This window comes from Oxyura jamaicensis (assembly GCF_011077185.1).
Source record: "Oxyura jamaicensis isolate SHBP4307 breed ruddy duck chromosome 5 unlocalized genomic scaffold, BPBGC_Ojam_1.0 oxy5_random_OJ101315, whole genome shotgun sequence".
Classification (NCBI taxonomy): Eukaryota; Metazoa; Chordata; class Aves; order Anseriformes; family Anatidae; genus Oxyura; species Oxyura jamaicensis.
In genome coordinates this window covers 5,275-32,983 of record NW_023303943.1, presented here as the reverse complement: position 1 = coordinate 32,983, position 27,709 = coordinate 5,275, and the positions used below count along the sequence as shown (strand labels likewise).

Here is a 27,709-nt window from a genome sequence, read left to right as displayed (position 1 = left end):
TGGTACTTGGGGCCAAATACAATTAAAGGGGTGGAAATGTGTGATGGATCCGTAATGGGTATACGGATTCAGTGAGGGCTTAGTTTGCTTCAACTGAGTGCTGCTCACTTTGGCACCAAAACAGCACCCAGGCAATCCTAGCTCTTGGTGCACAGATTTTATTTATTTTTAAACATTTTTAAGGTATTGTGTTTATATCCTTACGTGTCAAGGGTAAAGAATAAATTTCAGTCTGCTCTCTAAAGTCTGCCCAAGCCAGGTCTGGTGCTGCGTGCCATGTTTTAAAGAATATTTTCAACAAATCTAGTAAATAGGGACTTATTTATCCAGAAAGAATTCCTGATGAAGAAAGTGTCCTGCTGCTAAGAAAGCTGTGAGTAAATACTGACCAGTCCTAAGTAGTGTGTGGAATATAGTACAATAGTATTTACTTAATTACAGTATAAATTTGGTTTGAGACAGATTTAATGCCTAGGTTTTAGTATGAAATAGATTTATTTTTTAATGTAATATTTTAGAAGCAAAGTTAGGGTCTGAAAAAACCTGTTCAAGTCATCAGAAACTCTCATTCTAGCTTACAGAGGCTTCAGATCAACTCTGCTGAGCACCGGCATTCACAGTTGCCATCACCCTCACAGTGAGTCACTAGCAGCGAAGTTTCTACTTTAGATTGCTCTTTTAACACAAAATTCAAAGCCCTCAGATATTGTATCAGAAGAGAAATATTTACACAAGATGTGTATAAATATAAAGTTTATTCAGTATAGTGTTTAGAAAAATAAGTTCACATCATCTCAGAATACAAATAAAACACTTAATTGTCCAGGCACAAACCCCTATTACAGTACAACAAACATACATACTTTAGATCTCTTTGGTTGGGTAATTAAGCACAGCTACGTTTGATGATACGCTCTGGGTCGGCATCATCTAACAGTGCAGTAAAGACTTCTGATTATTCCCTCCTCTAACGCGTACATTCTGCTTAAATTTCTTATTTGTTGTAAGGCACAATAAACCCATATCACAGAAATAACTGGTTAGTTCTGGACAAACAGTACATGCAGCAAAAGAACAAACATCCTCTGAACGTGAATCGCGAAAGTCAGAAGATTCACCCTCCTCCTTGAGTTCAGAAATGTAAGAAGCTAGTTTTAAATTATATGAAACATACAAGTAAGATATAAAATATCCTTCAAGATAATAACTGCTAGGAGATACAGGAAGACTTCAGGTCTCCTTGCTTGTAAAATGTCATTAATTTTGTTTCTGGACTTACTAGAATTATTCTCTTTATGATTTGAGATGCTGCTTGACCACAAACGCTACAGGATTCGTGCCCCTGGGAGTTCCGCACATTGCTTCACGCGAAACTGGAGGGCTGCACCCTGTTGGTTGTTCGTCTGTCCTTGGTAAGAAAAGTGCACAGGCACTGGAAATCTACATACAGGAAAAGTTCCTGTGCACATGGGGCCAAATTCTGCCTCTCTTAATTTACCTCAAAATGGTTATTGTGGTGAATCCCTCCATTATTGTCATTAATCTTGATAATGACGACTATAAAGATGGTTCCAGCCTTACTTCTGGGGAAAATAGCTTTCTGAATGCGTCTTCCTGAATCCACAGGCAGGGTAAAGCAATAAACGGAAAGAGGTATATGCTTGGATAGATCGTTGCTGTTCAGTTGTAACGGTCTGAGTATCAGCCTAGTGAACTGCTTCGTGCTGCCGCTGCGTACTGGGCCAAATCTGTCCCTGATCCAACTCCAGTGAAATGCATGGACCACATTCTCAGCTGGGGTGAAATGACATTAGTCAGTAGAACTGTGCTCGTTTGTCCCAGCCGAGGACCTGGCCAATAGATGCCCACCATTTATGTGGCTGAAATGTCCTTTTAGGTAAGACCACGGGAATAATGCTGCAAATAGTCCAGACAGAGCATGTGATTCAGTATATTTCTGGTTCTCTGCAAAAGTCTGGGTGAAAGAGGCAGCTTGAATTAAAAGTAGTAAAGAACAAAGATTTTTTTTTAACGTTGATGCTTTGTAGGAATTTGCTTAAACTTTAAGCATATTTTTCCAAGCTGAGTCTGGGACCTGAAAAGTAGTAGAATTTGGCAACGTTTCCTGTAAGATTTCCAGTGGACTTACAAGTTACAAACATACGTGAAGTTGAAATGATCCTTTATTCTCATCCGTAACAGGGAGAAGTATTTATGCAGGATAGACACAGTTTCCATTTAAACAACAGAATGGGGTAGTAAGGACTGTCTGTGAGATCCAGACGCTCACTGCCATTAATACATGTGGGAGATGAGCATCCGTATCTCCTAAACACCACGTAAAATCCTCAGTCAGGAAACAATGGAACAATGCCTTATTTACAGCAGCTGAAGATCTGGCCCCAGATGCTGCTCGGGGCTTTGTGTACTGTCTAGGTAGAGCCGTTAGCCTTCTTGCTTGAGGGCTACAAAACCCGACCCTTAATTTACAGTAGGAGGAAAACTACTATTTAAATATCTATTTTAGAAACACTGTACCGTGCAATGAGTCTTTGTATTGTGCATATGTACCTGCAGAAAACATGAGGTTATACCTACATCATCTGGAGGGAATGACGCTTATTTTCAGTGGGAGAAAGAAAGAGTAGAACCTAATAACAAAATAAGTTACTCGATATCTGGAAGACGAATAGATTAATCTTACTTTGTCCCAAACCGCTGCTTTTACGTACATCCTCTGCTCCCCCAAAGGACTGGGAGGTCTCCTATTAGAAGTACCAGACACTCCAAGATACGCACCACTGTAACAACATACACAGTTTTTACGTCAACTGTGCTGCAAAGCCATGGGATTCAGAGCCTCAGTAACACAATGAATGCAAAGGAGGAAAAAAAAGAAGTAACGTACTGGCGTAACACCACAGTCTTTTCATTTATGGGACCTGATTGCTTCAACAACTGACAGAGTGCTCTGAAATATTCTCTACCTTGCCTCTAAACATAATCGGAGCTTCACAGACCAAATGTCAAGCCCTGAACAACCCCTTCAGAGCCAAGCACAGCTCTTGCTCCATGCACACGTTCTCCATTAACGCGACAACACAGGGTCCTTCCAATTTCCCGAACAGTTGATCAATTAATGCAAAGCAGATACGGCTACTGTGATCATCATCATCTTGGTTTTACAGGTGAAGAAGAGGGGGGGAGCATATTGTCTGTGCTGGAGCCCAGCAAGGTACTCAGATAAACCCCAGAGCAGCCAGGAGAGCTCTGGACTATCCGATTCCCTGCTCACGTGGAGATCCCCTGAGCGTCAAGGATGTTGTGCCAGGGGAACATACAGCTCCGTGTTCTGCTTGTGATAATCTCCACTTTAAAGCGCCTGCCTTGGACACCCTTTTTGCTCGGGTGCAGGTGGGGACAGCCAACTGCTTATGGGCTGCTTCTGTTTGCAAAGCACCGGTGGCTCCTTACAGCTGCACAGTGCGTGCCTCGCACGCTTGCTCTTCCTTTCTCTGCGCTTTTCCCTGCAACCCCGGACTCTCTGGCTCATGGTGTAAAACTACAGTGCTTACCAACAGAGCTCAGCTTTGAGATTTCACAAAATACCTTGCAGAACGTGCTGCATTCGATGTAGTGCAAAACAACAGCGAAGATGTCCATGGCACGCAGGAAATACCTTCGGTCCTTAAAGCCTTTCCACAGAACCAGGTAAAACCCAAGACAGAATCAGACTGGGATGTGCTACCTCTGTTCTCTTTCCTTTTTTTTTTTTTTTTTTTTTTTTTGTCCTTTACGAGTGTTTTTTTGTCTTGGGCCTGATGCGAAGCCCACGGAAGTGGATGAAAAACTTTCCCATTGCCTTCCAAAGGCCCCGGACCAGGCCACCGATGAGGATGAATACATGCCTTAGCTACTGTATATATTCACATTAGAATAAGAGATACAAATAAAACTGAAACACAAAGACTAACAGCATGTCATTTTTATACACCTGTAGTATTATTATTATCTTAAAGCTTAAGGATGTGCTTTTCCATGCTACAAAAATTCATCTGGAGCAAAGGTGAAATGTGTTCCACCTGCCTAGAGCCTGCCTGCTCGTGCTGGCCCGGCGGAGGGGCGAAGAGGAGGGACCTGTTGGGCAGCTGCAGCCCCCACCATCAGCCCCCGCGCTGCTTATTCTGGAAGGATACATAAATACACGCTTAAGTGCACTCCTGGATGGGGGCCTGCTTGCTGAAGAGCAGCTGAAGCTCTCCCACACGGGCTATTTGGCCAAGGGGGCCGTGTAAACATGGGACTCCCCTCCCTGGCCCGCCCAGCCAACCTTTCACACTCATCTGCCCAAGGCAGGAGCCAAGATCTTTCCCTCTGCACGGCTGCACTGCCCGTGGGCCCTCCGCCGACTCCTCCTGCCCGGCTTACGCAGCGCAGAGGTCCTATCTTTGGCTCCCCGCACCGCTGGTAAATGTCACCCACCACGACCAAAAGACTTTAACTCTTCTTACTCGTGCAAGTAGGGGCACTGAAGTCAGCAGGTCTACTTGCAAAAGTAAGGCATCAGGATTTGGCCCTGAGGACGGATATTTGCAAGTCAGTGTTTGTATTCCTCCTGCTACTGTGCTTTAGTAACAAAGTTAAGGCCACTAGGAAGAAAGGCACATGGAATTCTGTAAAAATACACAAAAAAGGTTCAACTAATTTGCAAATTACTAACAAAACAAACAAAAAACCCCTGAACACAAAGACAGAGGGGGTAGAGACAAGGACCTCCTGGGTTTGTGAGACTGGGAGCTCATCTTCTAGTTTCAGTGTGATTAACATTTTACTTTTACAGTCTATTGCTTGAAAAACTACAAAAAAAGTAAAACCTTGTCAGAAATAACTACGTTTACTTCCTGCTCAAACAATAAAAATAAATTAAACAGCCAGAAAACGTTTTCCTTTTCAATGCACTGTGTCTAAAGTAAAAGGGAACATAAACCATAAATAAAATCCATTGTACTAATTTAAAAAAAAAGTCTCCTTTATAAGAACTGAAACAATATTTACATTCATACTGGAGAGAAAGCTTCTGAGTTGCATAATTAGAGTTTCAGATGATGCTTTTCTGGTGCACTGACAAAATGCTAGCTGTAGCATTTAGAAACCTGTACGTGTTTGATGTGAGATTTTTGGTATGAACGCAAGTCTGCTGGAAAAAAAGCAAACACACCAGTAACAAGATTATTCATGATTTTGTTTCGTTTCTTAACCTCAGACAACAAAAAAGTGGCCTGCGAGGTATCGTCTAGAGTTCTTAAAAATTATTCAATGCCCACGGACTAGAAGTAAACAGCGAAAATGACTGCATCGTTTCTACCTTTTCGCAGCAAGATTTTTGTTTTCTACCTAACGTTAGGAGTGTATACTTACTGTTGAGAGCATGTTGTACTATGGAGTCTACTTAAATTATCAGCGTAGTAGCAGTTAGCCAAACCTGTACCCATTCGCTTGGTACTTCCCCTGGCGTTTCCTTTCTCCTTTAATCTGCTTAAAAGAGAATACTGCATGCAAACCAAGTGCGGCAACCTAATTCCACTGCCGGAGATTCCTCTGTACATTAATTCAGACCATGTAAATGTTCTTCTATTTTCTTTAAATGAAAAAAAAAAAAACAAACACCCCGCTTGGTGCTTGTTAGGGCCTCAACAGGAGACTTATCTAGTGAAACAGAAAGCAAGAAAAAAATTACAAGTCTTGCATATCTTCATCCATCTGAACTGTCTGCAGTTTGGCAAGTTCTTTTTTGTCCGTTTCCAGTTCTTCACAAACCGTGTCAACCATGTTACTCATAACGTATTTGGATTTTGAATCCAGCATCATTAAGTTGCCAGTTGACTTACTTTCCGAATTAGGCAAGAAATTCTCCTTGACATCAGGGACAGCTTGCAGAACCAACCTGTGCTCTCTGGCAAAATCTTGATGTACTTGTGCAGACGGGTGGCTGACACGGTCTCCGGTTGCAGAAACTATTTCTCCAAGTGCGGGCTGTGCTGTAGAAATGGACAACAGATCTTGACTGGTAATGAGCGAACAGTTCTGAAGGGTTGCATAGTTAGTGTTGCTGATCGATATCACGGTAGAGGTACTGGTTACGGGCGATGACATGGACTGGCTCTCTGAGATACCAGAGTTCAGTTCTGCAGCATTTAAAAGAGTGGGTGGTGTGAGGGAAAAATTATGTGAGGGCGTTACATTCACTAACGAGGAGGCCAGGTACTGGAGTCCTCCGCTGGATATATTTTCAGAAGACATGTTTACATTTAGTTGTGTGTTCTGGCTGACTGGCATTAACTGAGAAAACACAAGGCTTCTTTCCAGTCCTTCTTGCTTAGCAGATCCTACCGTCTGACCTGAATTGGGAACTGTATAAACGACCGCGCTCGGAGTGAGGGGGCTGAAGAAAACCTTTCCTTGTTGCACTGTTGAAGAGTCGCTCGTAAAAGTTCCCCCATCAGATGTGCTAGGATTTACTGAAACGTTACCTAGGGAAAGGGAAGCAAAAGAGAGGAAAATACAGATTATAGTTGGCAGGGAGCTCTGCAGTCATTTTCTTAAGGCGCTTTGGTCTTCTTATCTTTGAAGTACATACATACATACGCTAATATTTCATGCAACATAGAACAGCATTGTTTATAACAGGTGAGAGAAAATTTGGTATGAAGAAATAAAAGCTTCTGTTAATAGAAACCGCTTCTAGAAAGAAAAGAAATGCTTCTGGTATATTAGGTCTCTTTCAGGCTCTCATTAAGGGGCAAACAGTCCCTAGCCACGTGATTAAAACGAACGTGCTTTGGCCCTCGCTAGGTGCCACCACTCAATTTCTCTCTAAGAATAGCAGCATGAAAAGCTATTAAAGATAGTTCAGTGACAGACTACAACTTGTGTGTGGGAAACTGTAGACACGTCACATAAAACACGCTATTGCTGGGCAGAATCTACCTGAGTAACCTGCAGGGAAAAGTTCAAACAACTTCTACCAGGCTGACTCCGTAGTCAGTCAGGCATTTAGATGCAGTGCCTTTTACCTTGCTTCATCACCTATTTCTAGAAGCCTAACCCCACTCTAGCCACTGAACAGCGTAAAGCCACTCAGCGAGCAGCTACTCCATCAGAAAGCCATGGGACTGCTCCCACGATGTCCCAGCTAACCAGGGCAAGAACAGGTGGCCAGCCAAGGCCTGAAGCTGGTTTCACTGGGCATGCCTTCTAAGTTGTCATTAGGACAATTCCTAAAATAAGATATGCTGGCTCTTGGGACAGGGTCTCACTTTAAACACCTCTCTTTCTCAAAAGCTGATTAATAATTGTAATTTTAAGAGACCACAGTTGGAGATACCTCGATTTTTTTTTTATAACAGCACTGAAGATGCATCTCATCAGGAGAATAGTTTAGGTCCTTGTTCATTTCCATTAATCAATCGTGATTTTTTTGAATCGTTTACTTGTACGCATAAACCAGGAGAATAAATTGAGGCAACTGAAGGTTACCTTGCAATAACATAACATTTACTGTAGCTTACTTAAAACAGTCTGCAATGCACTTCACTTGGAACATGCAGCAAGCTATCCATCCTTCTCACGTTAAAAAAAGAGAGAAATGGAAGCAGCAAACCTAGATCTTGACTTTTCTCTGCACCAGACTAGACATATGGTCAATCAGTCTCCAGTGGGAATTGATATTTTCAGTACCGGGGAAAATCTTCAGTCAGTGCCTTATTATGCACTGATTGTCCCATATGAAGGGACAGTACTTTCTTTTTCACCTGTGCTGGTTGTTAGCTTATACCTTCGAGCATGTGGATTAAACGGCTTTTGTAATTACAGGTGGTATTCAGACCAAATGTCTGATGTGTTTTAATCTTGGTTAAACTAATTACCAGTAATTTCCAGTGACTATAAGTGCCACATTTTAGGATTTTGTAATTTCGTACCCATTTAAAATGTGTCTGTACAGCTTCAGCGTTCCTATGTTATTTTAACAGCAAAAACGATTAACTCTCTGTACATGTTTGATGGAAATATGCTAACGTGAGCACCACTTGATTTTCATTGTAGTACTCCCGGCTCCTGGAACTACAGCAATTCATTCAAGTTTAATCATTTTCATAACCAAAGATACAGCGGTTAATAAGTAACAGAGTTTTTCAGTTCTGCTTTGTAACTGACCTGCTTCAAAATAACAATCCAGAGCTGGAGTTGCATTCCCTAAGATTCTTCCTCCCTGTCCAGAAGCTTCGGTCTATGGTATGTTAAGACAAACTCTAAGGCAAACTCGGGGAGGAGCATGCACACTTGGCATGTGAACCTGCGATGACATATTTCCCTTGGACCGAGGGCAGTTCTATCCAAATACCCTTGCATTTTGTATCTACAAGCTATTACATACTCCTATTGTTTCCCTGCAGTTTAATCGTTCTTAATTATAGGACAGAAAGCGTATGCGTGTAACTGCTTGGTCTTGTTGTGTCTATAGTCATTTAAAATTTATTTATGAAATGGTTTGGTTAAAAAAAACAACACACAAGACAGCCACCACAAGAACAACAACAGTTAACAGCTTCCAGCTGCAGCAGTTTTCATTTTTATAAACTTTCTCATAAAAAAAAAAATTCAACAGCAAATGGGGAATATTTTGAATTACTGAAACGTGTAAAATTGGCAAATATTTGCGAAGACTTAATACCATAGGCTTCAGAGAACAGTTTGAGATAAAAATAAAGTAAAATACCAGATTTCCTTCCCTGCTCTTGGTAAAGAAGCTCAGTTCTCATGTAATTGCCTACCCATGAGCATAATCCACAGAGAAGGACGAGGGATACATTATATTATAAAGGAACGCAAAACATTACTTGATGTACACTATGTGCAGCTGGGGCCAAGGTACAACGATGGTACATGAGAGCAAAAGTATTATAGCTCCTGAAATATGAAGTGTGCCCAACCCCCATTTTTTCTTGTAGCTTTCCCTGTAACAAATGAAACTTTTACCTTGTGAAGCTGCCACAGAAACAGGAGGCAGCTGCAGAGAAGAAAAACCGATGCTTCCGTTCAGCAGCTGGCCATTTGTTCCTGAATTAGGGATCTGGACAATGCCATACTGGTTTATTTGGACAGGAGCAGTAAAAGTAACTACAGAGCCTCCATCTTGGGAAGCAACAGTTTCTACGCTTTCCCTTTTCACTTCTGAGCTTGGTATCAATCCTGGGAATGAGACCGGTATGTTGCTGGGGCTGAACGTGGCGGCTGCTGCTGTGTTAGGGACTGAAGCCTGAAGGAGTTTGAAGTCCTTAACATCTTCTGAAGACGACGACAATATGTCAGTAATGGATACGCCGTTGCTCACAACGCTTGAAGTGGTTTTAGGTGAATTTAAAGTTACTGTTTGGGAAGCCCCCACGCTGAGTCCATTGAGAATTACACCATTGGGTCCCTGAAGAAAAGAGCTACCATTGAGAAAGACAGGAGAAGTACTGGCAGGCACAAGGTTTCCATTCAACAAGACACCAGATGAGCTCAAGGCTATTTTAGTGTTTCCAAGCTGCTGCATGTACACAGGCTCCATGTGGCTGGGAAGGCTGAGGCTGGTAACTCCATCGGACGAGCTGGAGAGCGGATGTGGAGATAAATCCTCCTGCCCCTTACTGGATTCATCTTCCGTGCTAGGGTTGCCGTCTGACTCACTAGTGGAAGAGATGGAGAGATGACATTGCATTACCAGGGCACACCAGTGAGCTCTGGACCAAAGGAGATGCCTTGCTTCGATACGGCTCAGGGGAGTTTGTCATATTTATTTCCTATGCTTTGCCTTAAAGCGTGCTTTAAAGGCAATCTGAGATCGAGGAAGAGGTTTCTTAGAAAAGAACACATCTAACCGGCGTGAAACTTTACAGACTGGATTACAGCCTTGTAAATACCTCCCCCCCCCCCCCCCCGGCGGTCCGCTAAGCCAAACAACCCGGGGGCGACCACCTCGGGCCCACCGCCCCAAGGCACGGTGCCGCACGTGTGAAAGCAACCCGGCAGCCCCGGGAGCAGCCATTTGGGAACTTGCTCCGTGGCAGCCTCGGGAGGTAGAAGCAGGCCAGGAAGCTCCGGCCCGACCCTCCCCGAGCTCCGCAGGCCCGCCGGAGGCACCGCCGGAGGCCCTGCCTCAGCCGGGGGGGCCTAGAGCCGGGGCGGCGGGGCCGGGAGGGGGGCTGAGGGGGGCCCGCTGGGCCCCTCCTGCCGGGGCACGCCCGTTTTTTTTTTTTTTTTTGCTGACTTGTCCGCCCGGGCTCGCATTTTTTGGCTGCTCCCTCCCTTCCCCCTCCGCAGCCACCCGCCCTTTGATGTGTCCCGAGGAGAGGGGGCCGCGGCTGCACAATCGCGCCCTTGGTTGAGAAATGCCTTGGGGCCCTTCGCTCGCTGCTGCCGCTGCCTTTTTTTTTTTTTTTTTTTTCCCCTTTCCTCCTCCTTTCCCCGCTCTTTTCTTTCTTTCTCCCTCCCCTCAGAGGGAGGGGAGAGCCGCGGAGGTCACCTCCACCTGCCCGCCTCACGCCGCCGAGCCCCCGGCCGCTCCGCCACCGACACCCGGGGGGGGGGGAACCGGGAGAAGTTTCCCCTTCACCGGGCCGAACCGAGCCGGGCCGGGGGAAGCTCCCGCTCCCCGGGGGGGACATCCGAGGCTGCTGGGAGGCCCGAGGCCCGCTGCGGCTCCTCTCAGGCCGGGCCCGGCCCCGCTTCCCCCCGCTCTTGAAACCCGAGCCCGGCCCGCTCCCGAGTCAGGTTTCAAAACAGAGCGGGACCCCACACCCCCGCGCGTCAATGATTAACTCTGTCAGGCGCAATAATTAAATAAAAACAACGAGGAAACAAACAGCGTGTGTGTGTGTGCGAGTGCGTGCGTGTCCCCCTTCTGCCCCCGGGGCTCCCCCCCCGGGGGCCGAGGGGGGGGGGGAGCCCGGAGGAGAAGTTCTCCTTGTGCCGCCTCCCCGCGGGGCTGGGCGGGCGTGGGGGGAGCGGGGAGGGGGAAGGAGGGGAGGCCGGGGCACGGCGAAGGTAAGCGCCATGTTTGCGAAGGGAAGAAAGAGCCGGGAAAGGGAAGGCGGCAGGCGGCGAGAGGGGGGCGGGGAGGGGAAAAAAAGAAAAGAAAAAGTTTGGGCTCACCTTTTGGACTGCGTCTCCGAAGGGTTGCGGTCCCGCTGCCGGCGGTTCTTGAACCAGTTGCTGACCTGGGTGAGGGACAGCCCGGTGATCTTGGCCAGGTTGCGCTTCTCGGCCGGCGAGGGGTAGCGGTTCTGCTTGTAGAGCTCCTTGAGCGCGTTGCGGGACTTCTCCTTGAAGCAGTACACCGTCTCCTCGCCGTCCCAGATCGTCCTGGGCAGAGGGTATTTCCTCCGCAGCCTGTACTTGTCCACCGCCCCCAGGGGTCTGCCCCGGGCTCGCTCCGCCTCGGTGTAGCGAGCTTTGTACCAGAGCTCCTGCAGCAGCGGGTGGTTGGACGAGTCGAAGTTGTGGCTCTCCAGGATGCTGTAGAGCTCGGCATAGATGCCCTGGTGGAAAGCCACCAGCGCCCGGGCTTTCATCAGGCTCTCGTTGCCACGTAGCAGATCGCTTGGGGGCAAAGACCACAGAAACCTGGCCAGGCGGTCCAGGTTCCCACCTTGCTGCAGCGCCTCGCACACGCAGGCGACGTGGTCCGGGGAGAAAGCCAGGGGGGTCTGCGAGGAGGAAGACGACGACGAGGAGGAGGAGGACGATGAGGACGAAGAGGAGGACGACGACGAGGAGGAGGAGGGCGAGGCGGCGGCCGCAGCGTGGTGGTTCCTGGCCAGGAGTTCCGTGTGGAGCAGTACCTGCTCGGCGGCCGCCTCCTCCCCGCCGTGCTCCATGGGGAACGGGGCGGCGGCGGCGGGGGGGGGGCGGCGGCGCCGCGGGGTTCAGGGCTCCCGCCGCCGCCCCGTCGGGGGGCACGGCTTCGGAGAGCATTTCCATCACATTTTCCTGCTTGATTTCCACCGCGCTCGTGATCTCGGCCGTGGGGGAGGCAGAAGACATGGTTTGTTTTCCTTTTTTTTTTTTTCCTCTCTCCTCTCCCCCCCTTTTTTTTTTTTCCTCTCTCTCTCTGCAAAGTCCACTCCTCCTCCTCCTGCTCTCGGCCGGCTCTAGCCGATCAGGTTTCCTCCCGGCCACGCACCGACCATTAACGACCGCTGCTATGGCCAAGCCGTGCAATCGGGCTCCGCTCCGCCGCTCCCCCCAGCGTGACTCCCGGCCCCGCCGCAACACTATATGGCCCCGCCGCCCGCTGCCCCGGCCGCGCCCGCCCATTGGCTGAGCCGCGCCGAGGGGGCGGGGCCTCCCGCGTCCCCATGGCAACCGTCAATCAAGCGGCCCCGCTCCCCCCCGCCTCCCTCCTCCCTCTCCTCCTCCTCACGGGCACCTCCACCTGGAGCTCCGCGGGCGGAGAACGGGAAAACGTGAAGGAATTAAAAAGGAATAAAAAGAAGTGTCATAAAAAAGGAGTGAAATAAAAGAGCAATGAAAGAAAAAAAAGTAAAAAAAAAAGTAAAGACGTGGAACCGCTCGGGGAGAGAAAAAGCGAGGGCGCCTCAGGCGGCGCTGCCCCGCCGGGCAGGGGCTCACCTCAGCCCCTGCTGGCTGCAGGGCGGCGGAGCCCCTCGCCCCCTTCACCCCCCGTCACCCCCCGTTGTCCCCCGTTACCCCCCTTTACCCCCAATTCCCCCCCGGTTCCCCGCCGTTCCAAGCGGAGCTGCTCGGCCCGGCCCCCACCCAGCCGTGCGAGGCAGGTGCTGCCCGCGGCGGCTCCTACCTGCTCGGCCCGGCCCGGCCCGGCCCGGCCCGGCCCGGAGGTGCTGCTGGGGGCCGGGGAGGGTGAGGCAGAGCCGGGCCGAGCTGGGCCGGGCCGGGCCGGAACGCGCAGGGCGGCGGGCGGGGCCGGCGGGGCCCTTTGGCGGCGGCACCGGGCGGCGGAAGGCGGAAGGAGGGAGGGAAGGAGCGGGGGGGGGGGAGGCGGCGGCGGCGGCCATGGACGACCAGGGCTGCCCGCGGTGCAAGACCACCAAGTACCGCAACCCCTCCCTGAAGCTCATGGTCAACGTCTGCGGACACACGCTGTGAGTGCCCGGCCTCGGGGCCGCCTCTAGGAAGGGGGCAGCGCCCGTTGGGGCCCGGCCGGGAGCCGCCGCCGGCCCTGGGGGGGGGGTTTGGGGGGGGGTTGTGGGGGGCTGCGGGGGGCGTTGAGGAGCTGTGGGGGTTTGTGAGGGGCTGCGAGGGGTTTGTAGGGGGCTGTGGGGGGCGTTGAGGGGCCGTGGGGGGCTGTGAGGGTTTTGTGGGGGACTGTGAGACTCAGGAAATGCTGTGGGGTGTCAGGGTGAAGGACTGAGAAAGGAAGGGAAAGGCTTGGTTAAACGCCTCCTGTATTCAGTGCTGGGCTTGGATAATTAAGAAATCCTAATCCTGATCTACCTACCTGTATCCTTACTGGTGTGTCAGTTCTCCTGGTGGATGGTGATTTCTCTGAAGGGCTGATGCTGCTTTAAATGTCGGAGAAGCCTCTTCTGAGCCGGTGCCGCCTGCGTTGCTTGTTCCTTACGTTATCTTTTGTAGCAGCAGGGTTGTGACCGCTTCTTTTTTCCTTTTCCCCAAAGATGAACAGTTATATCAGCTGCAGCCAGCACTGGGAATTAGCTCAGTCATGGATGTGTCTGAACTCATTCACCTTCAGATCTGGAAGTGATTCTTCTTTTCCGTGGAAATTTTAAAGCTGCTATTCAAGTTCTTTCTACGTATGTGTGATAGAAGCCTCTCCCTGCAGTAGCAGCCATTTCTTTTTTGTCTCTTCATCTTTCCCATGACATTTATGTTGAGATGCTTGTTTCTAAACCACACATGGATTACATTTAAAAGACAGCCTGAAACCTTTACTTAACCCTATGTGCTCATCCATTGTAAGCAATCAGGATGAAGGAACTGGATTGCAACAGAGGATGTGTGTGTGTATATATAATTGTGAAATAAAGGGTTAGTTTTAATCCAGTTCCCTGATCCTGTCCTCTGTGGCCATGAAACACTTGCACTGCCGCCAGGGAAGGCATGCAGGAGAGCAGCAGATGCTCCCCGGGTCGTGCTGTTGTAGGAGGGGAGCAGCAGGAGTGCCCCTTTGGTGACAGCGGTGCTGGCTGTGTAAAAGTGCAGCGTTAGCTGGAGTTCAAACGCTGACAGCCGCGTTTGGGCAAGGCTGTGCAGTTTTAAAATGCTGTTTCTATCTTCTGTTCCAGTGAAGATCAAAGGACTAGTGGTCTTCATGATCTTCTGCTTTCAAGCTCCTCCAGAGCCACTTCCAGCAGAGGACAGCATGTTTCAGTTTGCTCTCCTTCTTTGGTTCTCAGTGTTTTCTTTTGTAGCTGAGCTTTGCTTGAGAAGATTAGTCATGTTTTGTGCTTTTCTGGGTCCAGCTGCTGACATTTTCTTTGGGACTGATGTCCCTGCCTTGCTTTCCTTGTTTCTTCCCAGCTGCTCAAGGACTGCCTCTGCTCCCCCCAGCTCCTGTTGTTTGCACTTCTTTGTTGTTTGAAATTGTTTTGTCCAAGGCCAGAGCTGGTCTGAATCCATGCGGCCCTGGGTTGGGCCAGCCCGGGTATCTCTGCGGGGTGCTCGCCAGGAGAGGTCTGTGCAGAGCCAGACAGACCCTGCCTGGATCTGGCGAGGTCTGTTAGTCCCACCCTCACCTTCCCAGCAAAGGGGGGCTCTGCAGCAGGGAACCACGGCTTTAAAGCCCCACTTTACCCTTGAAGGTAATGTTGAAGTCACGGAGTAAGTAGGATTTCTGGATTTCTTTACCTTCTTTGAAATCAAGGACTCTCCGTCTTCATGTGGTTCAAGCGGGTCACTTTTCCTCTGAAATATCCTTTTAATAACACTTTTAACGTGTTTTTATTATTACTTCCATATGATCTTATAAAGCCTCCATACTGGAAGTCATTTCTTGGTAACGGCCAGTGTGTTCTCGTAATAACTGATCGAGAAGCTGGAAGCTCAGTGGAGACATCTGCAAGAGAAGTATGAGGGGAAAAAGGAGGCAATTGGCATTTGTCCTTTCATAAATTTACCATGTTTCTGCCACAGGGAAAGAATGTCTAACTTATTTTCAAAGCAAATGAGCCAACATAAATTTGTGATGGGAATTTACCCTTTTTTATAATAGTTTGCTCTTACCGTTGGAAATACTTCTCCCAATTCTTAATCTAAATTTCTTTGCTATAACTTAAGCATATAAGAATGCTAACACGCGTTTTAGCTTGTGAAGTGTTTGTTATACCTCTTCTGCAGGAACATTTTGGGTGCTTTGGGGCCTTTCTCTTTGGTGTTTTCCACAGTTAAGAAGTCCTGTTCCTTCAGTGATATTTCACATACATCTGCGGCCTCGGCTTATTTCTCGAGGCTTTTTCCACTTGGTTTGTGTTTTTCTTGGAGTGCTCGGAAATGGACATAATCCTCAGAGTCCTTAGAACCACAGGCAGAGTCAAAATTATTTCATGTGCCTTGCATATGGTCCTTGCATTTCATGCATCTCGGTAGGACAGATGAATCTATGCATGTCTTTATTTTTTTCGGTGATAGGTGTTGATTTATGTTTGGCTTAAGCCCCAGATTCTTTAGCACCTCACCACACAGCACATCTCTGTGCAGAGCAGTGTTTAACCTTGCTTTCCAAGTTGTTCAGCAGCTGACTGCTCTTCCCTATTTGCTTTATCAAACTGTGCGTTATTTCAGATGATTTTTGCACTTGCTTCACGTGATTTTAGATTCTGAGCCCGTCCAGGTGCTTGCAGTTGTCTCAGCTTTGTACCATCTATTAACTTAAGCAAACAAAACCTTTCTGTCCTGATGTTTTATAATACACAATTTGTTGACAAGGTGTTGTCTGGGAGATGTTCAAAGTTGTTGCTCGTAGCCATAAGAAATCAAACTGAGGCGGAGGAGAACACGGAGTTGCCTACAGAAAGTTCCTTGTTAAATAATCTTTATTTCCCTGAGTTACTTTTTATAGTAGTGGAGACTTTAAAAAGATTAGAGCCACATTAATACGCTTGCTACCTGTTTTCTCTCTGACTGAAATAATGATAACTTATCTCTGGGCAGGGCTCCTAGCAATCTCTCGGTACTCCAGCATGTCCTGTATTTGTTCAGTTTATATGACTGTCAATTTAAGTGTCAAAAGTCCCACTAAATCAAAACTGTATTGCCTCGAGTTGGCATGTCCCTATCTACGTTGCTACTCTGTCACTGAAGGAACTGATATTCCTTTGGTACGGCTTGTTCTCAAGCGGTGTGTTGGCTCCTACGTGCTTTGTTATCTGAAACACGCAGGAGATAGGTGCTTGTCTGATCCTATTCCAGCATCGTCCCGGGGATCGGTGGCAAGCCGGGCTGCTCCGCGCTCCCCTGCCTGTTTTCCTGCTCCGTACAGGTAGGTGCTTCTGCCCTTCTTCAGGCTTGATGTGGAGAGCGGAGGTGATCTTTGGTAACTGCCTTTCTCAGTTTTCAAAGGGTATTTATTGTTTTCTCTACCAGGTTTGAAAACCTTCGAGTATTTTTTAAATGCGGTAACCCCTGAATGTAGCCCAGAGGTGAAGTTTCCCAGGTAGCCTGCAGGACTGTTCTGCCTTTATTGTGTTTTCTGTTTGAAGTTTACTGATAAATACGCACGAGATATTGGGTCCTGACTCTGGGCTCTTGGCTTGGGAGGTGTGAAGTGCTTGCTCTAACGCGTCTCCCAGTTCTACTTGTGTGTTGCTCCTTTCGTGCTGGAAGCAGTTTTGTTAGCCAGTTATCTCACTTGGGGAAGACTGATGCAGAAAACACCCCGAGTCCTTTGGCGTTATCTGTCGGAGGTTTCCTTCCTGTAGCGCTGTGGGTTAAAACACTCCTGCTGTAACTGCTCCCTCTTTCACCACGTGCATCCTGGAGGAATATTTCCATATTACCTGCAGTGTTGCCTCCGTTGTTTTTTTTCCTTTGACCTTTTGTATTTTATTGTTTGTGCTGTTCGCTTTGTCACCTTCAGTTACTTGGAGTTGTGCAAAATCTGTTGAATTTCAAGTCGTTAAAGGGCTTATACTTGGCTGAGATGGCTTGTCAGTACACTTCAGGTCTTTCTTTTGGATTTCAGATAGCTTATTGTTTCACCTTTAGTTAATTTTCTCTGTTTTGCCCTCCTGAAGAATGGCGAGTGGTGCCTTTTTATGCTTTCTGTCACCAAGTTGTTTCTGCTTTCATGTTCTTAGCCATTTCCCCCCTTTGGTTGGAATAACGCTACAAGAGCCTTCCTTCTATAGCTTTATTTTCCCACCTCTTGTATAAACAAAGTTAATCTCAAAGTGTTTGAGAACTTGTTGGGCAATGTGTGTCCTGTTTGTTCCTCCTTTTTTTTTGACAGCTGCCTGCAGTGAAGGTCCCTGCTGCTCTGAGTGCTGTGGCGATCCTGCTGCTCCTTCTTCTCCCCTTCCCCGCTTTGCCCATTTAAATCTCTCAGATCTGGGGTTGTGGAACAAATCTGTTCTGGATCTCCGGACCTACATATGCAGACAGCATTTCTTCTTTTCCACCCTTTGCGTATGTTCAGGGAGCCTGAAGCTGTGTCGGAGCAGCTCGGAGGCTTCCTCCCGCCTGCTGAGTTCCCAGTGGCCGGAGGGGCTCAGGAATGTGTCCGCGGCCGCTGGTGGCGGAGCAGGGCCCGGTGTGCTGATAAGCAGCACGGTGGAGATAAGGGGTAAGCAGATGAGTGCAGGAGGATGAAATCGGACGTGGGGTCTCTGCTGTAAACATCCTTGGAGCTGGGCCCCCGCTGTAGTTTATTCCAACGGACCCATGCCAAGCCGTACAACTACGGGAGTGGTTTTTGGGGGGGTTGTCTTGTAGTATTTTCCTTAGTTAGTGCTTTGCGTCCAATATCGTGAAAAGTGTAAGACCATGTGTTTTTGGCATTAGGGCAATGTTAAATAAGCCTTTTCCACTATAAATCTTCCCTGTCACCGGGAGGGAGGATGATAAATTAGCAGTTAAAAGTTGTTCTAAGATGGGACTCGGTATGGAAATGCTCAGCTCAAGAATAACGAATGTCTTCTTAAGTTTATTTTCTTAAGTCCAACAGAGGTTCGAGTCATCAGATACTTGGCTTTAAAGATGCTTTTCTGTGGGGGAAAGTGTGTCTAATTATGGAGCTGTGCTTGATTAAAGTTTTGCAGCGCGTTAGTTCCTAAGGTGCAGTGATGGCTTTGCTTTCGTTTAAAAGTTCGCTCTCAAGAATTGTATTCCAGAGCCTTTGTGCGCGCGTGGCGATTTTTGATGATTCAGATGGTTCCCGATGTCTCTCCGGGTGTGCAGATGCCGAGGGCGTGCTTGCCGACGGAATTGTAATCCACCTGGCTTCGTTTGAGACCATGAATTATCTTTTGCTCGGCCTGCTTGGATTTTCATTGCCTGTGCAGAGTTTTAGGAGGCAGGGTAAGCATATCCCAGTGATTTACTGACAGAAAGAGGGAAGGAAATGCACCCACCCAAAACTGCATTAAAAGAATGTTAAGGCAGTTGCTGCAAACAGGGCTGGGCAAATAAATTTACTGTTGGCTGTAAACTTGGACCATATGGTCCCCAACAATCAGACACAAAAGGCTTAGGTAAAAAAGGAGTTAATTAGGGCTCCTGGCTCAGCTTTGTTGTCCCACTGCCCTCCAGGGAGGAGGAGGAGGGAAGCTGGTGTGTAAAGCTCCTTCCTCGGGGTTGGGGGGCTGCTCCAGCTACCTGTGGCCCATCCCAGCTTGAGGGAGAAAATGCGGATGATGCCTGCAGGCTGCCAAAAGCAGGGGCGCTCCCTTCCCTCCCTAGTGGCAGCCAGCTGTTGCGCTGTCTCTGCAAAGTGTTCCCTGTGCTTGCCATCTCGGGGAGGCAGGGGCACAGCACCAGAGCAGCCTCTGCATGGAACTGCTGCTTGACTTCTGCTGCTTTGGCCCCTGAGGTGTGTTTGGCTTTGTTCATGTACTGCTGCAATCGTAGGTGGTAGTTGCTTGATTTTAAACTTCTCTGTTGTGTCGTCTTCCTGTCCACAAGAGACTCAGGGAAAGTTGTCCGGGCTCCTTCTGAACATTTAATTCTTTTTCTCCTTTTCCCGGAGGGAGATGTGTTTATTTCTCATTTAATTTTTTAATAAGGCTCCAAAACGAAGGCGGCACAACAACGCTTACAATCTCTAGGCCCAGCTTTGTGTCGCTCAGGGGAGACATCAATTCACCAGGTTGGGCTGTGGGGATTGTAATCTGCCCTGCACCCTGTTACGGCTCTTCCAGGGATTCATTAGGGGGTAAGTGCGTCCTTGGAGAACTCTAATTGCGGTGCTAACGGCTGCTAAAATGAAGAAACGGAGGTTTCATTACTCGCTTATTTATTTTAACGTTAGGAGCATTTGGAGTCTTGTGGCTGTCAGATTCACCAGGGGTTGGAAGTAGGAGCATCCCCAGTGAGTTCAGCGCAGTGGGGTCTCATGCCAGCACGTGGGGCTGGAGCCGCTGGAAAAAAGTTTGGAATCGTAGTGTTTAATCTCCTTCCAAGTGAAAGGATCTCTTGGCCTCCCGCTGCATTCTTCCCTGTAGTGTGGTTCAAGAAAATGCCATTCTTTTAGGATGGGGGGAAGCCCTGGAGATTGTGGAAAAGAACATAAAACTGTGTTTAAGCCAACTGAGTTTGAAGAAGTCTAATTAGAGGTAGGCAGGGAGGATCTGTCAATTTTTAACCTGTAGTTTTAACTCGAGTATGTGGGAATTAAGCATTTAAATACGTGTTGGATTCTTATTCAGCAAATCTCTTTTTCTGAACAATGCATCTTAAATCACGATACACAAGCACAGCAATGTTGTGTTCAGGACTGCCATTCGTAACCTGAAAGTTTGCTGCGTTGGATGATGGTGATGAAGATGATGATGATTTCTTAAGGCCACCAGGTTCCTGTTCCTGGCAAAGACACCAGTGCTGTTCTGCAAGGCCCAGGGAGTTCCGCTCCTGGCAGAAAACTGCCTGTCTGGATCGTTCAGAAGCGGAGCTGCAGGCTCGTGAGCGTTAGCAGCGTGAGTAGTGCTGGCTGAAGCGTAGCGTGGTGCGTGGGGCTGCAGGCTCTGCTGCCCCCAGGATCCGGTTTGCTAACCTGGCACAAAACGAGCAGCTCTTCTGTTAGGTTCCTGCGGTGGTGTTTGCACAGGATTAGTGAGCTGAAGTGGCTTATGAATGGTTAGACAGGCATCGGAGGTGGCACGAGGTAACCTGGAGGAACGGGCGTCCACAGGCAAGGCAGGACAGGGCTGAAGAAGGTCCTGCTGCGGCAGCGTTAACTTGGCTTGCACCGCGCTGTGAAGCTGCGTGCCCAAATAGCTGCCTTATCTCGGAGAGCAGGTGCTCTGGTTTGTCTCCCACGGTCTGCTCGTTTTCTTGTGACTTGCTGTATCACGGCTGAAGTGAGGTTCCTGGGCGTGGATCCTTGCCTGCATGAACAAATGTAAGTGGTCTTGGTGGGCTAAAGCCCAGGAACATCTCAAAAGTTGAGATCTTTTTGCGGTGTGTAGCCCCAGACCCACTTTGTGTGGTCCTAAAAATGCTTGCTTTGCTTTTGGGACATCAACAGTAAAAACTAGGTAAAGAGCTTTGTTCCAAGTGTTTCTTCTGGGTGAGCTGGGAGACACGTCGGGGAGTTTTTAACTCATGTTCATCAGAACCGCCATGGGAAATTAGGTTATGGCGCTTGTTTGGAATAGTTGCACAATCGTAGCCCATTTATCCTCAAAGGAAGAAGCAAATGACTTTTATTTTTTTAGCTGGATGTATTCCCTCAGAAAGCAGGCTCTTTTCCCCTGAATTCTTAGGGTATACAAATCTAGGTCATCTTTCTTCATCTTTTTGGACTTATTCCTGTTTTTATTAATTGGGATTAGATGGTCTTTGGACTCTGATCCATCCCATTACTCTTCCAGAGTCTCTCCAGCTTAGTCTTGGGAGGTAATTAAATCACTGCTGAAATACCCAAGAGGTTATTTCCTTCTGCCATCCAGCTTTGACAGTGAATATTTGCTTTTAACATTGGCTCTGGATCACGGCCTTAATACTCCTGCTGAAATGGCATTAGTGTTCTGGTTAGATTCCTCTTTTACTTTAAAACTTAAATATTTAGAAAATCTTATCTTTTTTTTTTTTTTCTCCTATCAAGCCCGCAACTGGGATGTTTGCTTTGTAACACTTTTTGTCCACGCAGCAAGGCTTGCAGAGCTCTCATCTCCATTCCTCATAAGCATTTCTGGAAATTGGAACTGTGGTTCTGCTCTGCAAGGCAACCTTGGCAAAAGGCAGGCTATTGTTTGTGTCCTGGATCTCCAGCGAGTCAACTGAAAAGTCGTTTTTTTTTTTTTTTTTTTTTTTTCTTTTTTTCTGATATTTTGGTCTGGCTCAGTCTGCTGCTCGAGATCTGAAGCAAGGTAATGGATTTGATGCCCAGCTGGAGGCGTCTGCAGCCACGCTTAACCCTTTTACCCCCCTGGGTAAGCGGTGGGTTAGGCAGGGTAAATGGTAGGGGGCTGACACAGACACACGGGAAATCCCCACGGTAAAATCACTTATCAAAAGAGAAGGCAAGCACAGGAGCCTTTTAAACAATTAGGTATTAGAAGCTTTTTTAATTGCACCTACTGCATTATAATGCAAGGTAATAATTCTGTGGGTTTGTGAGCAAGAAGGACGTTTGCCTTCTGTGTGGTTGCATTAGCTCTAAAGCGCTGAAGAGTGGCACGTGTGGCTTTAATGTTTATGAAATGAAACAAATATCTTCCTGAGTCCTTGCAAAAGGATGTCTCGGATAATTGTGAATTACTAGACAGCACTAACAGTGCCACACTCAGAAGTTGTGTCCCTGTGACTCTTTGTTTGAGGCATTGGTTGTTTTTTTGGCCCTTTTTTTTTTGTCCCAAGGACAGCTGAAGGGGAAGTTTGGAGTAAAGCTGGGTCAGCGTTGTGGAAATTGAATCGAGCACTCCAGTGTTCAGATCTGGTTAGGAAATTAAGAAATAAAAAGAAGAAACCTTCCCTGATAGTAACAGACCGTGGGCCGAGCTGCTGCGCTGGTGCTGTGGACACATTGCTCGCTGCCAGTCCCCTCGTGGGCTCACTGACACGCCGGAGGCAGTGGGTGCTTCTTTGCAAACAGGCCACTCAGGCACTAAGAAAAGTCATAAATGAGCACGGACTGGCCTCCGTAGTGACAGCTACTTGGTTCTGAATGATGAGCAAGTAATCTGCTCTGATACATACTTTGGCTCCGAGTCGGGAAGCACGCAGATAATGATTTTTGCTGTTACCACAGTCCTGCTCCAATGAATGGCGCTGAGGTTAAATACACCTCTAAGCATTTGCAGAATCCTGGGCTTAATTGGAGCACGTTGGCTTCTTTAAAATTCCCTCGGCCTGGCTTCCCAGGCCCAAAGAGTGTGCTGCTCCTCGGCTTTTATTAATGCCAGGCGATGCAGCTGGGCTGTGAGTCCGTCTGCTGTGGTTGCAGAGATTTGCTGCCTTCCCTGGACAGCAAAAAAAAGGCGAGGGAGAGGTTCGGTGGTGTTGGCACCTTGAGGTTTCTGAGCCACACGGGAGGCGTTGGGTCTCCCGGGCAGGAGGTTGCATCACGGAGCTGCTGGCGGTGCCGGGGCGAGGAGGACGGCCTCTCTGTGGGCACCGGCACGTCCAGGCAGACCAACGTGTGGCGGCTTCATCGTCCTTGCTGGCGGTGTGTTGTGTGCCTTCCTAAAAAATGGGTGTCTTCGCGGGGATTAGGAGCTGAGCCCTCTGCATGTGCAGCTAGTGACTGGATAATCTTTAGCATAAGTAAACGAGTAGCCTTGTGTACGGAGAAGGGTTCAGGTTCCTCTTAGAAGAGCTGTCTACAGGCTTAAGAAGACCACAAATAAATAAATTAGTCCTTACTCACCCTGTTTGGCGTCAGGAAGGACTGTCAGTGGTGGCTGTGCAGCTGGATAACCCTGGGACTGATGTGCTGTGACCTGGAGATGAGAGGCTGCCTGTAAATCCCCAAGGTCCCCTTGTTTTGGGGGATCTACCACTAATTTGGGGATATTGGTGAAGGCGGGTGATCCTCCCCCTCTGCTCAGCCATGGTGAGGCCACATGTGGAGCATTGTGTCCAGCTCCGGGCTCCCCAGTGCCAGAGGGACATGGAGCTACTGGATCGAGCCCAGAGGAGGGCTACGGAGATGATGAGAGGACTGGAGCACCTCTCGTACGGGGACAGGCTGGGAGAGCTGGGCATGTTTAGCCTGGAGAAGGTAAGACTGAGGGGAGACCTCATCAATGCGTGTAAATATCTGAGGAGGGGTGTTGAGAGGATGGAGCCGCTCTCTTTTCAGTTGTGCCCAGCGACAGGACGAGAGGCAACGGGCACAAACTGGAACACAGGAGGTCCCAGCTCAATATGAGGGGGCACTTCTTTCCTGTGAGGGTGGCAGAGCACTGGGACAGGTTGCCCAGAGAGATTGTGGGGTCTCCTGCTCTGGAGATATCCGAACCCTGCCTGGATGCCATCCTGTGCAATGTGCTCTAGGGAGCCTGCTCGGTAGGGGGGTTGGACTGGGTGATCTTCGGAGGTACCTTGCGACCTCAGCCCATCTGTGCTGTGATTGTGCCCTGCAAAGGGAGGGAAGGGGGTTATTTGGGACTGAGGGCAATGCCAGGGTGATGTGGTGCAGCCGGGAATGCTGTCAGCTGGGCAGTGCTGGAGCAGTTTGGGAGCTGGAGAAGTCAAGCTTAGTCCAGCATCGCTGTATTTGTTTGAACCGTTTTGTTACCAGTCTTGCAACAAAGCCTGACCGAACATTTTGCTAAACAAACCCTCGATTTCTATTCTGTTTTGTTTTGGGGAAAGGTGATACAGGAAGGAACGGCAGACGTGGCTAGAGTTAGCTGCCGCCACGTGGGCAGGATCTCGATGCATTCGTGCACAGCCCCTGTGAGACACCTTCCTTGGGATGAGGTTAGGGAATCCAAACAGTTTGGGGTCCCTTTGGGAACCTTTGCTGCCACCAGGCAGACTTCGGAAAGGATTCTTTACTCTTGCAATGTGTGTGTGTGACTGGGAAGTACCTCATGGCTCTGGAGAAACTGCAATAGTTGGAGTGGAGTGGAAAGCCAAGGCTGACTCCATCCTACATTGTGGCAGTAAAAGAAATGGCCAAGATATAGGGGAACCTGGCTGGAGACGGGGGAACGACTGCACGAGGACCTGAGGGAAGCGATGGCTGAGAAAGGATTGAGGAATATCAGGGAGGACTGAGGAAGAGCTGGAGCTGCAGATCCATGGAGGAAGGAAGAGCGAGGCTCTGGGAGGACAGATGCACTGGGGGGCTACGGGAGGACCAGAGGTAAGGACAGTGGGCATGTATCTTTGTGGGAGGGATGTAGGTGTAGGGTTGGATGCTATCCGAGCACGGATGCTGTGCCTGGATCAAAAAGTCATGGGTGAGGGAAAAAGAAAGCACACAGGAGGGTTTGGCACTGATGTCTGACTTTCCCACTTGGGGTCGGAGCACACCTGGGGTTTGAGAGGTGCTCTGCAGAGCCCTGGAGTTGGCCAAATTCCCGCAGCCCGGTGTTTCCCAGGGCTCTGCTGGTCAGACTGTCCTGCAGAAGCGCGGGCTGTGCGACAGGCTCCTGCGCTCCTCGGGAGCTGGGCTTCAAGCAGAGGAAATCCTACGGAGCGCTAATGCTAATCACTCTCAAATCAGGAATGTGAAATTTGGGCATGCTTCAGGCATTGTTGTGGATTAATTTCTTTATCTGGTAATGTGGGGATAATGCTGCCTCATGGTGATTTTGGAGGAGATCAGTTATTTAATGCTCTCTCTGCATGCCAAGGCAAACTGGAGAGAAGGGAAGAAGTAAACTTGTCAAAGCAGGATATGAGTGGGGCAGAATAAACAAGGGCCGAGGATAAAATGGCACTGTCTGCACACACATCAGTTGAGTGTCACCTCCCCAGAGGGCTGAACGAGGTCCTGCCAAATTGGGAAGAGCAGCCCTGCACCTGCTGAGCTCCTGGCAGGCCGAGCGTGTAGCTCCAAGGGAAGAAAGGCAGTGCCCAGGCTGACTGCCGTGCAGGCCTGTTGGAGGAATGGCACCGAGGCCTGGAGGGGCTGAAAAGGTGAGTGGGTGTCGAGCAAAGTTGGGGCACAGGGCCACAGCCTGGGTGCCCCCATCCTTCTTCTGATGGGAGAGGTTCATCTCGGAGTGCCGACCAAAAGAGGGATCAGGCTTCAGTTCTCGCTTCTGAAATGGGGTTTGTGCGGCTTGGTTATGGGTAAGACAGGGAGACTTTAATTGTTTGACTTATTTACAGTAGCCTTAGAGTTAAATAGGTCGGCTGGTGTCTAGTTTATGTTCTCTGTCACTGACCTTTCTCTTGGTGTCAGTCTCTGCAGCAAAACTAAGTCTGCATTCCTTTGGTACGGTCTTACTTGCAAAGCAGCTGTTATTTCCTAGGCAAGACTTTACTTCCCACACTCTCGTTATATCTTGAAGTGGATAGTTCAAAAAGACAACCACATCATTAGGTGAGAACCCCCCGAGTCTGTGTTTGCTATGAGCTGGATCATTCAGATCCCATTTCTGGTGTTCTACCCATTCTCTCGTTCTTGAGCATCAATTACGCAATTGGCAAACGTCATCTGCGAGGTCAATGCTGATCTGAAAGTAACCAGTCATTGAACATGATGGACCACAATCACTTTGTCTTACACCGAATTAGTCCAGTATTTTATTTTAAAATCACGTGGTTCTTACTGATAGTAAAAAGATGCAGAGTTGCCTGTAGGAGAATTGCTCCAACGTGGTTCTCTTTGCCCCGCGTCCTTCCTTCGCAAATATAGAAGCAGCTCCACCATTGAAAATTTAATGAAGCTTTCATCGATACAGCGCGGTGCCTCCGCATTCTCTGAAACGTATTCATATTTCATGAGCTTCTACTTCTAATTTCAGGTAACAGGAACAGCTGAATATAACCATAAATCTGATTTGTTTGCGAACAGCACGTCCCGTGTCACTTACGGTTTGTGAGGCAGCCATTGATGACCGGCGTGGTAAAGCATGGGAGCTGGCGTATGGCTCAGTGTCAAACAGCTGCTGTTTCAGTTGGCTTTTGGCTACGTTTGGTAGCTGGCTTAAAATGTTTCGTTTCAGACTTCTATTTTTTTTCATAAAAACCAGCCTCGGGAAACAGAAGCAGTGACCTTAAAGCAATGAGGCTGTTGTCGGAGTGACAGTTCTAAGTATTTCTGCTTCGTGGTGGGTTTTTTTTTCCTTAGCCAGCCTAAGGTTAGTTTCTTAGTTAAAAAGTACAATAGTGGGAAAATTTTCTTGTATGTGTGGGAGAGCTGGTAATACAGAGCAAAATATAGAATTGTGTATAATTAATTACAGAAGATGGAAATAGTCTAGGAATAACTGTGAAAATATCCTACTGCCCTCTGGACAGTCTCAAAGAAGATTTCTGTGAAGCATCAGATAATGCTGCTTTGCCCAGCCCAGCCAAGCAGCCCAACAGGGCTTGTTTTGCTCTTGCTCACTGGGAGTGGATCATGATGTTGAGAAGATGGTATTGTTTACCAAATTTTATGCAATAACAACACCTATGAATGCATAATTACAGTTTCAATTAGAATAGGAAAACATTAACACTAACGCACTGCTCTGATGACGCGCAGATACTTTATTGGTCTATCTGCAGTATTTCATTTATGGGCCTTTTATTGGTTCTCATAATCATAATTGACATTTAGCCATTAATATTTCATTTGTGTTTTGGAGGTTAATTGCAGAAAAAGGCCATATATAACGCGATGCCATTGAATATAGAAACATCAAATTGAATAACCAGAACCATTCTCCCCTACGTGTAGTACATATAACGATACGAAAGGCAGCGTCGAGAATGGTATTTGCTCCACCCCCTGTCCCAGCAGTATGCAGTGTTATATTTAATCTAGTAAAGTGTTTTGTTTTATTTTAACTCATCTTGATTATTTTAAAGCCAAGAGAAATTTATGCTTGCACAGCATGTGTTAGTGTCCTGATTGCTTTTGGCTATTCATACTTTCTTGCATTAATTTGCTTGGTGCATTACCTATCAGGGCTCATCGGGATGTTCTGCATTTTATTTAATCCAACGTTTAACGCGTGTTTTCGTGGCCTCGCATGTGGAACAGGACAGTGTCTGCTGAGCGTGTTACGCGGGTATTCTCTGTGTCAGGTATGTGTAGCAGCCCCAGGATTCTCTTCAGCCTTTACCAAGACTTTACACCTGACCTTCGTGGCTTCCCCACGGAGAGGACCGAGAGGAGCTGTCAGGCCGGTGTCTCTTGGTAGGTGCAGCTCTGGGGCTGGTGTTCTCTGAGCTGCTAGAGCACGGGCTCGCCAGGAGCCTCCGAGCAGTCACCTGCAGCCAGCAAGGACGGCTTTTGGCTCCTCAGCCAGCTCTGTCCTGCCGTGCTTTAAGCCCTTCCCAGGGGAAGCTGCAGCAAACGCACTGCAGCCCGCAGTCTCTGAAGTATCAATGACGGACGCTTCCA

At 48.2% G+C, this 27,709-nt stretch overlaps 1 protein-coding gene and 1 long non-coding RNA gene across 2 annotated transcripts; both read right to left on the bottom strand.

The window, feature by feature from the left end:
- Positions 1 to 736: 736 nt before the first annotated feature.
- LOC118157333 (homeobox protein SIX4-like) lies at positions 737 to 12,438 on the bottom strand. Its single transcript, XM_035311611.1, has 3 exons — positions 11,194 to 12,438; positions 9,037 to 9,728; positions 737 to 6,530 (listed from the first exon to the last, which is right to left on the bottom strand). The coding sequence occupies exons 1-3, from the start codon at positions 11,916 to 11,918 to the stop codon at positions 5,734 to 5,736; spliced, it is 2,214 nt and encodes a 737-aa protein (XP_035167502.1). The 5' UTR covers positions 11,919 to 12,438; the 3' UTR covers positions 737 to 5,733.
- Positions 12,439 to 13,053: 615 nt separating this feature from the next.
- Positions 13,054 to 26,271, bottom strand: LOC118157332. The gene is made up of 3 exons (XR_004746605.1): positions 26,260 to 26,271; positions 24,037 to 24,040; positions 13,054 to 13,176 (listed from the first exon to the last, which is right to left on the bottom strand). It is a non-coding gene; the product is annotated as an uncharacterized LOC118157332 (long non-coding RNA).
- Positions 26,272 to 27,709: the final 1,438 nt, after the last annotated feature.